General features: G+C 36.3%; 1 protein-coding gene across 4 annotated transcripts in view; it reads right to left on the bottom strand.

Moving 5' to 3' along the window:
• Positions 1–17,949, bottom strand: part of TRIM37 (tripartite motif containing 37) — a 131,107-nt gene that overhangs the window by 104,153 nt on the left and 9,005 nt on the right. For all 4 annotated transcript variants that reach the window (XM_039247312.1, XM_039247315.1, XM_039247313.1 and 1 more), the window contains exons 3-6: positions 13,619–13,659; positions 10,573–10,689; positions 5,919–6,006; positions 3,097–3,219 (exon numbers count right to left, since the gene is read on the bottom strand). In XM_039247312.1, coding sequence (XP_039103243.1) covers positions 3,097–3,219; positions 5,919–6,006; positions 10,573–10,689; positions 13,619–13,659 — 369 coding nt within the window. The remainder of the gene's footprint in view (positions 1–3,096; positions 3,220–5,918; positions 6,007–10,572; positions 10,690–13,618; positions 13,660–17,949) is intronic.

Genomic DNA, 17,949 nt, shown 5'->3' with positions numbered 1-17,949 from the left:
AGTCACATCTCCAGAATCGAGGAGAACAAAAGCAAAAATGAACTATTGGGACTTCATCAAGATAAAAAGCTTCTGCACAGTGAAGGAAATAATGATCAAAACTAAAAGGCAGCCTACAGAATGGGAGAAGATATTCATAAATGACATATCTGATAAAGAGTATCCAAAATCTATAAAGAACTTATAAAACTCAATACCCACAAAACAAATAACCCAGTGAAGAAATGGGCAAGATATGAATAGACACTTTCCCAAAGAAGTGGCTAAAATCCAGATGGCTAACAGACACATGAGAAGATGCTCAACACCACTCATCATCACGAAAAAACAAATCAAAACTACATTGAGATATCACCTCACAATGGTCAGAGTGGCTAAAATGAACAACCCAGGCAACAACAGATGTTGGCAAGATGTGGAGAAAGAGGAACCCTTTTGCACTGCTGGTAGGAATGCAAACTGGTGCAGCCACTCTGGAAAACAGTATGGAGGTTCCTCAAAAAATTAAAAATAGAACTACCCTACAACCCAGCAACTGCACTACTAGGTATTTATCCAAAAGATACAAAAATGCTGATTTGAAGGGGCACATGAACCCCAATGTTTATAGCAAAACTATCGACAACAGCCAAAGTATGGAAAAAGCCTCAATGTCCATAGACTGATAGATGAATAAAGAAGATGTGGTGTGTGTGTGTGTGTGTGTGTATATATATATATATATACATACATATATATATATATACATACATATACATATATATACACACACACACACACACACACAATGGAATATTACTTGATGAAAAAGAATGAAATCTTTCCATTTGCAACAACATGGATGAAACTGGAGGGTATTATTTAAAGCAAAATAAGTCAGTCAGAGAAAGACAAATATCATATGATTTCACTCATATGTGGAATTTAAGAAACAAAACAGATGAACAGAGGGGAAGTGAAGGAAAAATAAGATAAAAACAAAGAGGGAGACAAGCCATAAGACACTCTTAAATACAGAAAACAGAGGGTTGCTGGCAAGGTACTGGGTGGGGGGATGAGCTATGTGGGCAATGGACATTAATGAGAGCACTTGTTGGGATGAGCCCTGAGTGTTTTATTTAGTGATGAATCACTAAATTCTATTCCTGACATCATTATTACACTTTATGTTAATTACTTTGGATTTAAATAAAAAAATAAATCTAAATAAATTTAAAAAAATAAAAAATAAAGGAGTCAGAATTAAGCTAATAAAGACCATACTGGAAGAAAAAAAAATGTTTATTTATTTGATGGGGGGGGAGCAGGAGGGAGAGAGAGTGTGAGTAGAGGAGGGACAGAACAGAAGGACAGAGAGAATCCCAAGTAGTCCCTCACTGTCAGTGCAGAGACTGACACAGAGGTCAATCACATGAACTTTGAGATCGTGATCTGAGCTAAAAACAAGAGTCAGATGCTCAACCAACTGAGCCACTCAGGTACCCCAAGCCAATAATACTCTTTAATTGTTTATATATCATAGTAAACTCATTGTTTTAAAAAAGTGTGCACTGAACCAAATCAGGAGTGATATTCTTAAAAATAAACAAAGCATAACAAAGTACATGTTATTTTAACAGTGAAAGACAGATAATTACGAAAAATTTGTTTGGGGAGGCTGGCTGGCTCAGTCAGTAGAGTATGCAACTCTTGATCTCTGGCTTGGGAGTTCGAGTACCAGCCAGGTATAGAGATTACTTAAAAGTAAAATCAAATTTAAAAATTGGCTCAAGCACCATATACAAAATAAATACTGAAAGCCCCAATTATATCTCTGATAGAAAACCACTATTTAAAAATAAAAACATATACTAATGCCAGGGTCATTCACATCATGTAAAACCCTAAAAAAAATGAAAATTTTCAAAAACCGTATCTATTCTTTGGGCACCTGGGTGGCTCAGTTGGTTAAGTGTCCAACTTCAGCTCAGGTTTCTCACAGTTTGTGAGTTTGAGCCGTGCATCTAACTCTCTGCTATCAGTCCAGACCCTGCTTTGGATCCTCTGTCCCTCTCTCTACCCCTCCCCTATTTGCGCATGTGCGTATGCTCTCTCAAAAATACACATAAAAAGAAAACATATCTATTCTAGTTTATGTAGTTTTTAACTTTTCTCAGAACTGAAAAAAAACAGGATTTTCAAAGACTGCAGAGTATATTGCAGATTTCATAAGACACTACCAAAATTAAAAATGCAGTCTTTCCTATACTTACTGTTATTATAAATATAGTTAGAATTTCAACCTAGAACACCCTCCCTAACAAATTATGTTGCCAAGAGAAAATAACAGAAACAAAGGTAGTTAGATGAAGTCCAAAGAGAAACCACTCAACTTGTTCATATTCCAAAATTACTTTGTATATAGTATACATGAAACTCAAAAACACTACTTTTTGTATAAAAAATGTTGTAAACAGTGGTTTGAATCTGATTCCTGAAAGGGTAAAACAAACACATCTTAGGAATAGTCTGTAAACCTCACAAGTTACAATTGGCATTCTGGCAACTTAAAACAAAATATATTCTAAAAGTATATTAAGTACTTAAATGTTAGAAATTTAACATATTTCCCCATACAAATTATATTTCAAATGGTAAAATGCTTACCAAAGCTGTTTGACCCACAAAGTATCTGAAGACTAGTGTTAAATATTACTCTTTCAATCCTGCAGAGTTCTAATTCAAGACATCAGAAACAGTTCATTCATTGGTAGCAGAAAGCTCTCCCAAAAGCTGGGGGTCCAAGGAATGAATGACTTAATGACTTTTTAAAAGTCAATATTGACTGTTTAGGAGTCAATTACTGACTCTGTGTCAAACAGGCTTATTTAACTCATTCACTGATTCTCTATTTCTTTCTACATAAGGCAATTCTCTGGCTCCAACTGTGGAACAGGCCGGGGGTTTGGATCCAAATTCCTTAGCTGTTTGAAGTTGGTAAAACTGACTACAAATATACTTTTTCAAGTTTTCAAATCTCAATTTCAATATAATTGATTTGTACCGCAAAAACATATATATTATATATGGATAATGATCTTTCAGTAGTAGTCTTACCACTTCTTGAACTAAGCTGATCAGTTCCATGAGACGCCGACGAAGTTTGGCTACCTCTTCGTTCACTTTAGTAACATGCTGCTCATAGATTTCTGCCAAAGGTTTAAAGGTATGTCCACCATGCTATTTAAATAATAAGAATAATTTTAGAACATTTTCTTTTACCTTATTCATTTACATTTCTTTATTAACACTCTATGGATGCTAATAAACTGGTTAGTAGTTTACTTTTTCGGCTATACTGACTTTGTTAAAATCAACTAGAGCTTCCTTAAAATCACTTGCCCTTATAGGAAATCCTTAAAGACTATAGCACAGGGGTGTCAGGGTGGCTCAGTCAGTTAAGCATCCAAATTTAGCTCAGGTCACGATCTCACTGTCCATGACTTCGAGCCCCACATCAGACTCTGTGCAGACAGCTCAGAGCCTGGAACCTGCTTCAGATTCTATGTCTCCCTCTATCTCTGTCCCTCCCCTGCTCACTGTCTCTGTCTGCCTGTCTCTCTCCCCTCCTCTCAAAAATAAACATTCAAAAAAAAATTTTTTAAAGAACTGTAGCAAAATGTTAACACTTATCTTATCTAGAAACCTTTACTCATTAGAAAGAACCAAAATCTTTTACCATGGCTCAAACCAGCTGACACAACATTGTCACTTTCTTCTTCATCATCACTAGCCTTTTCAAGTTCTCAAACTTCTTTTCAGTGGGCCTTTGCAAAAGTAACTTCTCGTTCAAAAATAATTTTTGTTTATCTTCCTTCCCCAACTCTTCACCTTTTAATTCCTACTCATCCTTTGGAGCTTAGCTCAGTCTTATAGGGTCAGGTCCCAAAGTTATTCATGCTTATCAGCACTGTATAAATATTCCTAATATCTATTACAGCGATTAAATACAGAACTAATTGTTTGATATCTATATTATCACTAACCCCCCAGTCTCTAGCACAACTGAATAAATTATTAAGACACTAAAAATACACTATTAGCAAAGCAATAAATATATTCCTTATGCCACAAAGAATTACTGTAGAGACAGAAGACTCACAAATCAATTTGTATTCAAAGAATTTTTAAGGGCTAAAAACCAATTTTCTTTTCTTTTTTAATGTTTATTAATTATTAGAGAGAGTGCAAGCAGGGTTGGGGCAGAGAGAGACACAGAAGCCGAAGCAGTTTCCAGGCTCTGAGCTTCAGCACAGAGTCCGACATGGGACTCAAACTCACAAACTACAAGTTCATGACTTGAGCCGAAGTCATATGCTTAAATAACTGAGCCACCCAGGTGCCCCCTACAACCAATTTTCTATCCAATTTTAATACTATAATTTATAACTCTCGATTAATATATAGAACTTAAATATATATAAGAAACTTCCTATTAATGGATATATTCTCACTAGCATTGCCTTATCCAACCAAAGCACCTCAACATAGTCTCTAAGATAAAAAAAAAAAAATGTAGATTTTTGCATGTCCAGTTAATATACGGAAAGAATGTTTCCATTTGTTCTTCTTACTAAATGCATACATTTAAAGTACTAAATTGTAAGAATTCCATTTTTTCTATTCATCACATTAGAAACGTATTATTCAAGGGGCGCCTGGGTGGCTCAGTCGGTTAGGCGTCCGACTTCGGCTCAGGTCATGATCTCACAGTTCGTGGGTTCAAGCTCCGCGTCAGGCTCTGTGCTGACAGCTAGCTCAGAGCCTGGAGCCTGCTTCAGATTCTGTGTCTCCCTCTCTCTCTGACCCTCCTCTGCTCATGCTGTCTCTCTCTCAGAAATAAATTTAAAAACATTTAAAAAAAAAAAAAGAAAAAGAAACACATTATTCAAATCCTAACAGAAAAAATTCTATACTGAGCTCTATTCAGCCAAGTTGCCTGTCATTTTCTCCCTAAAATATGCTAATGCCCTAAAAGTGATCAATTCTCATTGTTGACTCTTAGATTTGGTTGCCTACTCACTTTCTGCTCCTACTGTAACTAACTCTCCCCACCAAGAACCTACTGTTTCAATTTTCAAGCCTATTTACATGAATCGTACCTATTACATAAGTATACAATTTAATTAAATATTAATTAAACAACAGACATCTGTGAAATAAAAAGCTATTTCCAGGAAAATGAACTTAAATGTTTTACTTGATAAAAGGCACAATACCTTAAAAAACAGCTTTTAAATTAGATTGGAAAAGAGAAACAAATTATAAGATCCAGATGTTTGCATTCATATTGTTTCACAAATACCTAAAGTTATCGTTCCATTTTAAGAAACCAAAATTGGATATTGTGGCCAAGACATCAGATCAACTGATAAGACCTTGATCCTACAATAAAAGATTTGCTAATAAAAGATTTTATAGATTTTCTTTCCTAAAATTTTAATATTTATATTCACGTGTGCAAGAGAGAGAGAGAGAGCGAGAGAGAGAGAGCGCAAGAGCAAGCAGGCGAGGGGCAGAGAGAGAAGACAGAATCTGAACCAGGCTCCAGGCTCTGAGCTGTCAGCACAGAGCCCAACGCAAGGGCTTGAACTCACAAACCATGAGATCATGACCTGTGCCCAAGTCGGACACTCAACTGACTGGGACAACCAGGTGCCCCAAATTTTATAGGTTTTCCATTAAAATAATGTATTTATGTGAATATCCCAAAACACCACCACAAAAGGAGTTTGTGGTATGATACCTTCTACTACATCAGACATATTTAATTTTCAATTTTATAAACAGAGTAAATTATTTTCTATCTAAATCAAACAAGTATTTCAGTGCTTTCTAGTCTCTAACTAAAAGTAATGTGCCAAATTTGTTCTACTCACCATTCCTCCCCAAAGTGCACACTGATGGCAGATACACTTCTTACAAGTCCAGCAAAATACACTAAGTTTTTCATGGTGATTTTCACATCTATATATTATGAAAAGAAAATAGCATTTAAATTAAATTAAAATTAAAACATAATTACCTCAACAAATTCCTAAGTTTGGGAAATAAGTCAATTTTAAAATATCTCAGGAAACAATATAAAAATGCATTCCATGGCTTTTTAAGCTAAAAAATCATATGTGTACACAAAATTTTTTAAGTATTGTTTTCATTAATATATACTTCACAATCATGTGAAAAATGCAGACTAGTTTCTAAATAACATACAAATACATCATCATTTCCTAGCATCACTGTAGATAAGTTCTATCTTACTACTACATTTTGGGCAAATTATATTATGAGTCTATACCAACACAAACACGTATGCACGTACAACTGTTTGTTCCCCATGTGGCCAGTGCTAAAAATGAAGACACATACAATTATATAATGTAATGCCATATTCTCATGAGAAATGAACAACTCAAATTTTAAAAAATGACTTTCCCCTTAAATTGGATATTCACATGCAAACCATGGATTTGGATCTGGTTGCAAATTGAACTGCATCCTCACCAAATTCCTTTTGGAGGTCTAATGTAAATATATTTGGAGACATGGCCTTTATGGAGGTAATGAAGGTTAAATGAAGTCATAAGGGTAGAACCCTAACCCAACAAAACTGGTGTCTATACAAGAAGACAAAGGAAGAGAAAGACATCAGGAGTATGTGAGGAGGAGCCTTATCCTAGTCAAAGAGAAAGGTCTCACCAGAAACCAACCTTGATAATACCTTAACCTTAAAATTTCAAGCCTCCAAAACCATTAAAAATAAATTTCTGTTATTAGGGGCACCTGAGTGGCTTAGTCGGTTAGGCGTCCGACTTTCGCTTAGGTCATGATCTCACAGTTCGTGGGTTCGAGCCCCACATCGGGCTCTGTGCTGACTGCCAGCTCAGAGCCTGGAGCCTATTTCAGAGTCTGTGTCTCCCTCTCTCTCTGACCCTCCCCTGCTCACGCTGTCTCTCTCTCTCTTCTAGAAATAAATAAAAAATATTTAAAAAAAAAATTTCTGTTATTAAACTCATCCAGTCTATGGTATTCTGTTATGGTAACCCTAGCAGACAAACACCTTTAGCTCCTATCATATGCAAAATTTAAATCAAAGTAGGTCAAAGACCTAAATATAAGATCTAAAACTATGTAACTCTTATAAAAGAGCATAAAGGAAAAGCTTCACAATATTGGATTTGGAAATTATTTCTTAAGGGGCGCCTGGGTGGCTCAGTCGGCTAAGCATCCAACTTTGGCTCAGGTCATGATCTCACGGTTTGTGGGTTCGAGCCCTGTGTCAGGCTCTGTGCTGACAGCTAGCTCAGAGCCTGGAGCCTGCTTCAGATCCTGTATCTCCCTCTCTCTCTGACCCTCCCCTGCTCACACGGTCTTCTCTCAGAAATAAATAAAACATTAAAAAAAAGAGAGAAACTATCTCTTAAATATGACACCAAAAGCACATGCAACAGAGGTAAAATATTCTACATCAAAATTTAAAACTTCTGTACATCAAATAACACAAGAAACAGAGAGGACAATCTATGGAATAGGAGACTATATTTGCAAATCATGTTATCTGATAAAGGAGTTAATATCCAAAATACATAAAGAACTCCTACAACTTAACAACAGTAAAAACTAAAAATTAAAAAAAAAAAAACGATTAAAATATGGGCAAAGGACTTGAACAGACACTTTTCTCCAGGTATCCAAATAACCAACAAGCGTGAGACAGGAAACTATCAACACCCTAGAGGAGAAAGCAGGAAACAACCTCCTTGACCTCCACCGCAGCAACTTCTTACTTGACACATCCCCAAAAGCAAGGGAATCAAGAGCAAAAATAAACTGTTGGGACCTCATCAAGATTAAAAGCTTCTGCACAGCCAAGGAAACAACCCAGAAAATTAATAGGCAACCAACGGAATGGGAAAAGATAGTTGCAAATGACATATCAGATAAAGGGTTAATATCCAGAATCTATAAGGAACTCACCAAACTACACGCCCGAAAAACAAACAACCCAGTGAAGAAATGGGCAGAAGACATGAACAGACACTTCTCCAAAGAGGACATCCAGATGGCCAACAGACACATGAAACGATGCTCAGCATCCCTCCTCATCAGGGAAATACAAATCAAAACCACACTGAGATACCACCTCACGCCAGTCAGAGTGGCTAAAATGAGCAAATCAGAGAACTCTAGATGCTGGCGAGGATGTGGAGAAACGGGCACCCTCCTACACTGTTGGTGGGAATGTAAACTGGTACAGCCCCTCTGGAAAACAGTGTGGAGGTTCCTCAGGAAACTAACAATAGAACTCCCCTATGACCCAGCAATAGCACTGCTAGGAATTTACCCAAGGGATACAGAAATGCTGAGGCATAGGAGCACATGTACCCCAATGTTCATAGCAGCACTCTCCACAATAGCTAAAACATGGAAAGAGCCTAAGTGTCCATCAACAGATGAATGGATCAAGAAGATGTGGTTTATCTATACCATGGAATACTACATGGCAATGAGAAACAATGAAATCTGGCCATGTGTAGCAACATGGATGGACCTTGAGGGTGTTATGCTGAGCGAAATAAGTCAGGCAGAGAAGGACAAATATCATATGTTTGCACGTATAGGAGGATTAGGAGGAACTTGACGGAGGAACAAGGGGGAGAAGAAGGGCGGAAATGGTGGGGGAAAGGGAGAGAGGCAAACCATGAGAGACTCTTGAATGCTGACAAAAACTGAGGACTGATGGATGTGGGGGGGAGGGGGGGATGGGCATGGAGGAGGGCACTTTGGGGATGAGCACTGAGTGTTATGTAGAAACTAATTTGACAATAAACTATTTGTAAAAAAAAAAAATAAATGAATAAAAATTTTTTTAATTATAAAAAAAAAAAAAAACAAATAACCAACAAGCATATGAAAAGATGTTGAGCATCCTAATCATCAGATAAGTGCAAATCAAAACCACAAGATACTTCTTCATCCCTAGTAAGATAGCTATTATTAAAAAAAGCAAAACAAGTGTTGCCAAGGATGTGGAGAAATTGGATCCTGTATACTGTTGCAAGGAATGTGATAACAGTATAGCTGCCATGGAAAACACTATGGATGTTCCTCAATATATTTAAAACAAAATTCCATATAATCTAACAATACCACTGCTGGGTATATTTCCAAAAAAGGGGTGCCTGGCTGGCTAAGTCAGTACAGCATGCAACTCTTGATCTCAGAGTTGTGAGTACAATCTTCACTTTGGGCATAGGGATTACTTAAAAATCTTTAAAAAAAAAAAAAAAAATGAAAGGCATGGTTTAGAAAAGATCAACACACTAAAGAATTATTCACAACAGCCCAAAAGTGAAAGCAATCCAAATATCCAACAGATGAACAGGATAAACATAATGTGATGAACATACATGGTGAAATATTAATCAGTCTTAAAAAGGAATGAAATTCTGACATTATGTTCCATTATGCAAAGTCAAGGAAGGTAGTAGCAAAAAGACAAATACTGTATAATTTTGCTAACATGAATAATATAGAGTAGTCAAAGTCAAAGAAACAGAAAGTGAAATGGTGGTTGCCAGGGTTGGTAGGAGATTGGGGAATTACTGTTTAATGGGTGGAGAGTTTCAGATTTGCAAGATGAAAAAGTTTTGGAGATTGGTTGTACAATGTGAATATACTTAACACTATTGAACTGTTGAACTATATGCTTAAAAATAGCTAAGATACTAAATTTTATATTTTATGTAAATGTATTTTACTATGATTTCAAAAATTTTTAAGTTTCTGTTGCCTATGAAAGAGACACATTGTTGCATTTCTTAAAAAGATTCTCACTGAGGCACCTGGGTAGCTCAGTTGTCAGTTAAGCATCCAACTTTGGCTCAGGTCACGATCTACACAGTTGTTGAGTTTGAGCCCTCTGCTGTCAACACAAAGACCGCTTCTGAACCTCTGTCCCCCCTTTCTCTCTGCCTCTCCCCTGCTCATGCTTGCTCTCTCAAAAATAAATACACATTTAAAAAAATAAAACTTCTCACTAATGAAGTACACTGAGCTTAGAGAAAATAAATATGTCTACATTTTATTTTTTCATTTGTAAGTAATCTCAATACCAAAAAGAAATATAAGTATTAAAAAACAGCATATTATATACTATCTGGAAGATCATTTAGCATAGTTCCATACTACCAAATTTAGAACACAGCTTTTATAATACAGGGAATTTATCAGAACAATTCTTTAACAATGGCCTATAGGCATCTTCAGCAAACAAAGGGGAATAGGGGCCAGCTGACATCAAGAACAAAGAAGAGATTAGCAAACACTAGGAGTTCCACTCCTTTTATCAGAGGCTCTAATAAAAGAAGCCAATCAAGAGTTAGAAGGGTCTTTCAAAATACTGATCTCAAAATGATTCCAGAAGAAAAATAATTAAGTGTTCACCTATAAAACAAAAAAGAAACTTTCAATAGTGTCATTAAAATCACTATCAACATCTATGAAATACTCAAACACGAGTTGAGGGCATACTTGTCCTTTTCATTTTCTTCATGTTTGGTGAGACTGCAGAGTTGAAGAGTATCAAGCTGCTGGGTTACTTCTTCTGCCCAACGACAGTTTACTAGTTCTCGTAGCTGGAGTGGAGCACTGGAGAAAAAATATGTAAATATATTCCAATTCAGGCATTTGAGATTATTTGCTAACATAAACATATTCCAAAGGTAAATATGTGAGATGATGAAAGTGCTGTCAATGGGGGGAATCCTTTCACAATACTTATATCAAATCATCATGATGTACCTTTTAAATGTATAACAATTTTATCTACCAACTATACCTCAAAATATTAAAAAACAGAATTACCATATAATCCAGCAAATACCACTTCTGGGTATATATCCCAAAAAATTGAAGGCAGTTCTTGAAAAGATGAACACCCATGATCATAGCAGCATTATTCACAATAGCCCAAAAATGGAAGCAATTCAAATGTCCATCATTGGATGAATGGATAAATTAAATGTGATATATATACACGATGGAGGCTTAAGATGGAGGCAGGCTTAAGAAGGAATGAAACTCTAACATATGCTACAACATGCATGAATTGAGGACATACAAAATGAAGGAAGACAGTTACAAAAAAAAAAAAAAAAAAGAAATTATCAAATAAACACAGACATCAAAATAGAACTCACAATCATATTCATACCATATTACTATTAAAATAATAACAGACTCCATGAAAAGTATGGTTTGCAACTTATTTTTATATTAATATGTCATTTACCAAAAAAAACTCAGATTACACATTGAAATCTTAATACCTTAAAGTTGTACTATCCAAAATGATGGCCACTAGTCACATGTGACTATTTACAATTCTAATTATTTTCTAGTTTTTTTATTTTTTCTTGAGAGACTGAATGCATGCACAAGCAGGGGAAGGGCAATGAGTAAGAGAGAATCCCAAGCAGGCTCCACAGTCAGCATCCAGAGCCCAACACGGGGCTCAATCTCACAATCATGAGACCATAACCTGAACTGAAACCAAAAGTCAACACTCAACTGACTGAGCCACCCAGCCACGCCAAAAATTTAAATTAATTAAAATTAAATAAGAATAAAATTTCATGGGACTCCTGGGTGGCTCAGTCAGTTAAGCATCCAACTTTAGCTCAGGTCACGGTCTTACAGTTTATGGGTTTGAGCCCCACATTGGCCTCTGTACCGACAGCTCATAGCCTGGAACCTGCTTCAGATTGTGTCTCCCTCTCTCTCCGTCCCTCCCCTCCTTGTGCTCTGTCACTCTCTCTAAAAAATAAAATAAACATTAAAAAAAAAGAATAAAATTTCATGACACAGTCAAACTAGATATATTTCAAATGTTGAACTGCCACATGTACCCAGTGGAATTAAACAGCAAAGGTACAGAACATTAACCATCATTACAGAAAGTTTCTATTTGATAGTGCTGATTTTCTTGAAAGTCAATAAGAAAGTAAATACATGATAAAAATAGGCAACAAATGAGATGAAGAGGTAGTTTAAGCAAAACAAAATAAGCAACTAAATATGCTTCCAAAGAAGTTCAGTTTCAATCATTTTTTTAAAAAGCATATTTAATGGGTGCCTGGGTGGCTCAATCTGTTAAGCATCCAATTCTTGGTTTCGGCTCAGGTCATGATCTCATGGTTTGTGGGTTCAAGCCCCCATGGGTCTCTGCATTGAGAGCCTGCTTGGGATTCATTTTCTCTCTACCTCTCCCCAGCTCACCCACACAGTCTCACTCTCAAAATAAATAAATAAACTTTAAAAATTAAAAAAAATTGGGGCGCCTGGGTGGCTTAGTCGGTTTAGCGTCCTACTTTCTTTTAGGTCATGATCTCGCGGTTCGTGGGTTCTAGCCCCTCTTCGGGCTCTGTGCTGACTGCCAGCTCAGAGCCTGGAGCCTGTTTCAGTCTGTGACTCCCTCTCTCTCTGACCCTCCCCTGCTCACGCGGTCTCTCTCTCTCTCTCCCAGAAATAAATAAAACATTAAAAAAATTTTTTTTTTTAATTTAAAATGAGATACTATTTTTCATTTAATAGAATGACAAAAAGATAGATTGATAACCAGTACTGGCAGAATGTGAGGAAAAGGCACTTTCATATTTATTATTAGGAATGGTAAATAGTAAAAACCTTTCTTTCAATGTAATCTGGCACTATTATATGAAAAAAAAAAGTGGAAATGATCTAAATGTGTCTGAAAATAAGCATATTAAATAAATCAACATACTGTCATACAGTGGATTATTATTCATACTTTTTAAAAAAATGACATATGTGTACATATTATCAAGGAAGGTCCCACCATATTTTACATTAAAAAAAATAGTATTATAACACATTTAGGTGTTTTGAGAAAAAACAGTATGTATACATATCAGTATACTCCTAGAAAAATGTCTACAATAGACAATAAAATCTAACCATTTCTTTTTTTTTAATTTATTTATTTCTGAGAGAGAGAGAGAGAGAGAGAGACAGCGTGAGTCAGGGAGGGGCAGAGAGAGGGAGACAGAATCTGAAGCAGGCTCCAGGCTCTGAGCTAGCTGTCAGCACAGAGCCCGACACGCGGCTCGAACCCAGAAACCATGAGATCAGGACCTAAGCTGAAGTCGGACGCTTAACCGACTGAGCCATCCAGGCGCCCCTAACCATTTCTTCTGAAAGTGTTATTTAATTAAAAGATTAGGCAGAGAGTATCAGAAATAGAAATCTTTTTATTTTATTATCCATATTAGAAAAGTTGGAGAACTTTTCAGCTGTATTTTAATTACGAAAATCAAGAAGTTAAAAAATGCTTCTCTAAAACACGGTAAATAACATACATAATACAGTCGATGTAATTCTAAGTCAGATAAATTAGTATGCATTTATCTAGACAGATTGCTTATTTTCTTCTCAACCAAATTCACAAAGAGGAGAAATGTGGCAGAATGCAAAAAAAATCTATGACTATTAGAGCACACTCTAAGTCCATCACCTTACTATTTAACAAATTCACAAATAATCATGGCAAAAACCTTACCGGCAATGAGGACACTGAGCTCTCTGCTCTGTCAGCCAGCGCTAAAGAGGCAAAAGAAATAGATTTTGATTATAGAAATATCATGACTTTAATTTGTACATATTGAATACTTCAATACCAAATTTAATGAGTTTAACTCTCTAGTGCCTATATTAATTACAGACATACTTACAGAAATAGTATACATTCAATCTATCTCCTCCTCATTCATTATCACTGTGATGGGGACAAATTATCAAAGGGACAGAACTAATTCCAAAACAGTTTGGGAGCTTTTCTCTCATAGGAAAGAAAGTGATCCTAAGACTATCTGATTACCCCGAGGAAGATGTTGATAAGCTTCACAAAATCAGTGATAATACAGTAACCACCACCCCTAAAAATAAACCACAGTGATTATTTACTTTCAACTAACCTCTCACAAAATCCCTGAGAAAGTCTGTGGTACTACTAAATTCCTTTCTGAAAAGTCAACTAATGTTGAAGAATATGGATTATGAATTATGGATATATAAATTAGACCTAAAATATGAATAAGCAATACAACAGAAATTCCTATCTTAAAAGCTCTATAGTTCAGTAATGTAATTTCTGCAGAACTTGGTTTCTTCATAATTATAAAAAGCTTTTATATGAGATCTACTAACCTTAAAATTCTATTGAGTTGTTTTAATTATTACTGGATAGGAAGCAGTTTTATACCATATACAAAGCAAATGCTAAGGTTATTTGAATACCTTTCCAAAAATAAATAGCATCAGGGTTAAGCTTTTTAAAGTCAAATAATTAACTCAGAAATGAAATTCCCAAGGAAACATTAGAGGACAATAAAAGATAAAAGATAGTAAGTAAAAAGGTACTTCACAGCAAACAATATAAAGCTCGAAGAAAACGAAAATAGACACAAAAGGATTCCTCTATGCTTAATAACCTTGAAGATTATTTCTTTGGTCCTTCAGCAAAAATAAGATTTGGGTCAGGTTTCTTCCTCTCAAACAATGCTCTGCTAAATCCACTGTACTCCTTTAAGGCTGGTTTTAGCCGACACTTCTCTTGCCTCACCTTCAACCTCACTCTAGGAAACCCAACAAGGTTAAGGCTTTAGGAATATTTATTTCCTCTCTCTCCCCAGGATATTCTTCAACTATATCATTCCTACTCATCCTTTAGATTTCAGTTTATGTCACTTCCTCCAGAAAGCTTGCCCTGACTCTCTATAGACTACCACAGCAACCTGTGCTTCTCCCTTCATTGTGATTTTGACACTTTATTACGCTGACTTATTTATTGGTCTCCTCTGCCCGGCTAGACTATAAGCTCTATAAAGGTTGGGACCACAACAGAGAGTGACAAGTCCATATTTTTAAATATGCCTCTCCATTTCAGTCAAAACAGGCTTATTGCTGCACTATACAACACCCTTGATATATCTGTGTATTTGCTAATATGTCCCTCCCTCCATGTGCTGTCCCATGGGAATGTCCAGTAATTAGGTCCATAAAACTTTCCTAACTATCAAGCTAGTAATCTTTCCCATCTCTGAATATTTACGCCATTTTTACCTTGTATTCCATAATCTAACATAATCACTAAATAAATATGGCAATTTTAATACGTTAGGAAAAACAATATTTCTCCCAAACCAAAACCAAAGGTAAGAATGAGACAATATTAATGCAAAAGAAGAATTAAAATAAATATTATAGTAGAGTAATTCTCCACATTCAATTTAAGAACCTCTCTCCATTAAAATGGAAGAATCACAAGCTTTAGACAGTATTCAGACCTTGGTCTGACTCCTAGCTCTGACACTTACTGACTACAGGACACCAGATATGTGACTGAGCTCAAGTTTCCTCATATGCAACAAGAGAATCAACATACCCACTCTGCAAGACTAGGCCAGGGAAATTCTCAACAATAACCTATCAAACTGAATTCAACGGTATATTAAAAAGACTATACAGCATGACCAAGTGGAATTTACTCTTGAAGTGCTAAGATAGTTCAACATACAAAAATCATTCAATATAACACATCACATTAATAAAATGAAGGAAAAAACCCACATGATCATCTCAACTGATGCAGAAAAGGCCTCTGACAAAATCTAATATCCTCTCATGATAAAAACACTCAAGAAAAAGGAACAAAAGAGAACTTCCTCGAGTTGATAAAGTCCATACATAAAAGATTCACAGTGAATATCATACTCAATGGTGAAACACTGAAAACTTTTTCCTTAAGATCAGGAAAAAGACAAGGATGCTCATTTTCACTTCTATCCAACATAATACTGAAAATTTCACCAAGAGCAATTTAAGCAAGTAAAAAAAATTACAAAAGCAACCCAACTGGAATAGTAACATTGTTTTCAATAACATAATCTTACATGTAGGAAAACCCTAATGGTTCCACAAAAAAAAACCTGTTAATATTAATGAACAAAATTAACAAATTTGCCAAAATTGCAGAATACAAAATCAACCTACAAAAATACCACTCACATTTCTATATGCTAGCAATGAAGAATTCAAAGAGGAAACTATGAAAACACAAAGAAAAAAGTAAAATACCTAGGAAGAAACTCAACCAAGGAGTTGGAAGATTTATACATGGAAAACTATAAAACACCACTGAAAGAAATGAAAGAAGTCCTAAATAAAAAGACATCCCATGTTCACAATTGAAGATTTAATCCTGTTAAAATGCCAATAGCACCCAAAGCAATCTACAGAATCAACGTAATTCTTATCAAAACCCCAATGGTACTTTTTACAGAAGTAGAAAAACTCATTCTAAAATTTAAATGGAGGGTCACCTGGTTGGCTCCATTGGTTAACTATCCTACTCTTGATCTGTGCTCAGGTCATGACCTTGCCATTTGTGAGACTAGACCCTGAGTCAGGCTCTGAGCTGACCTGGCAGGGCCTGCTTGGAATTCTCTCTCTCCCTATCTGTGCCCCTCCCCTGCTTGTGCTTGCTCCCTAGCTCTTTCTCTCTCAAAATAAACAAACATGAAAAAGAAATTAAAAAAAAATAAATAAAACTTTGAAAATAAATATATAAAGACAAATGTTATATGATTACATTTATATGAAGTACTTATACTTAGTACAGAAACCGAAAGAATAATGGTTACCCGGACTGGGGAAGACGATAATGGATAGAAGTAAGGAAAGAAGGCATCTCTTTTTCCTGATCTTTTTTTTTTTTTTTTTTTTTTTTATTTCTAGGAGAGAGAGAGAGACAGCGTGAACAGGGGAGGGTCAGAGAGAGAGGGAGTCACAGACTGAAACAGGCTCCAGGCTCTGAGCTGGCAGTCAGCACATAGCCCGACGCGGGGCTCGAACCCACGAACCGCGAGATCATGACCTAAGCGAAAGTCGGACGCTTAACCGACTAAGCCACCCAGGCGCCCCTCTTTTTCCTGATCTTAAAGGAAAAAGTTAAGGTACTGCTACATTATGAGAATGGCTAAAATTCAAGACTAAACATACCACGTATGGGCATTAATGTGGAAGAATTAGAACTCTCATACACTGCTGATAAGAATTTAAAATGACACTATTTTTCTTATTTTTATTTTTTTTTTCAAATAGTTTATTGCCAAATTAGTTTCCACATAACACTCAGTGCTCATCCCCACAAGTGTCCTCCTCCATGCCCATACCCCCCTCCCCTCCACATCCATCAGTCCTCAGTTTTTGTCAGCATTCAAGAGTCTCTCATGGTTTGCCTCTCTCCCTTTCCCCCACCATTTCCGCCCTTCTTCTCCCCCTTGTTCCTCCGTCAAGTTCCTCCTAATCCTCCTATGCATGCAAACATATGATATTTGTCCTTCTCTGCCTGACTTATTTCGCTCAGCATAACACCCTCAAGGCCAGATTTCATTGTTTCTCATTGCCATGTAGTATTCCATGGTATAGATAAACCACATCTTCTTGATCCATTCATCTGTTGATGGACACTTAGGCTCTTTCCATGTTTTAGCTATTGTGGAGAGTGCTGCTATGAACATTGGGGTACATGTGCTCCTATGCCTCAGCATTTCTGGATCCCTTGGGTAAATTCCTAGCAGTGCTATTGCTGGGTCATAGGGGAGTTCTAGTGTTAGTTTCCTGAGGAACCTCCACACTGTTTTCCAGAGGGGCTGTACCAGTTTACATTCCCACCAACAGTGTAGGAGGGTGCCCGTTTCTCCCCATCCTCGCCAGCATCTAGAGTTCTCTGATTTGCTCATTTTAGCCACTCTGGCGTGAGGTGGTATCTCAGTGTGGTTTTGATTTGTATTTCCCTGATGAGGAGGGATGCTGAGCATCGTTTCATGA

The sequence above is a fragment of the Hyaena hyaena genome, unplaced genomic scaffold (assembly GCF_003009895.1).
Source record: "Hyaena hyaena isolate Hyena2069 unplaced genomic scaffold, ASM300989v1 scaffold_298, whole genome shotgun sequence".
In the NCBI taxonomy this organism is placed as follows: Eukaryota; Metazoa; Chordata; class Mammalia; order Carnivora; family Hyaenidae; genus Hyaena; species Hyaena hyaena.
This window is presented reverse-complemented; position numbering and strand designations above follow the sequence as displayed.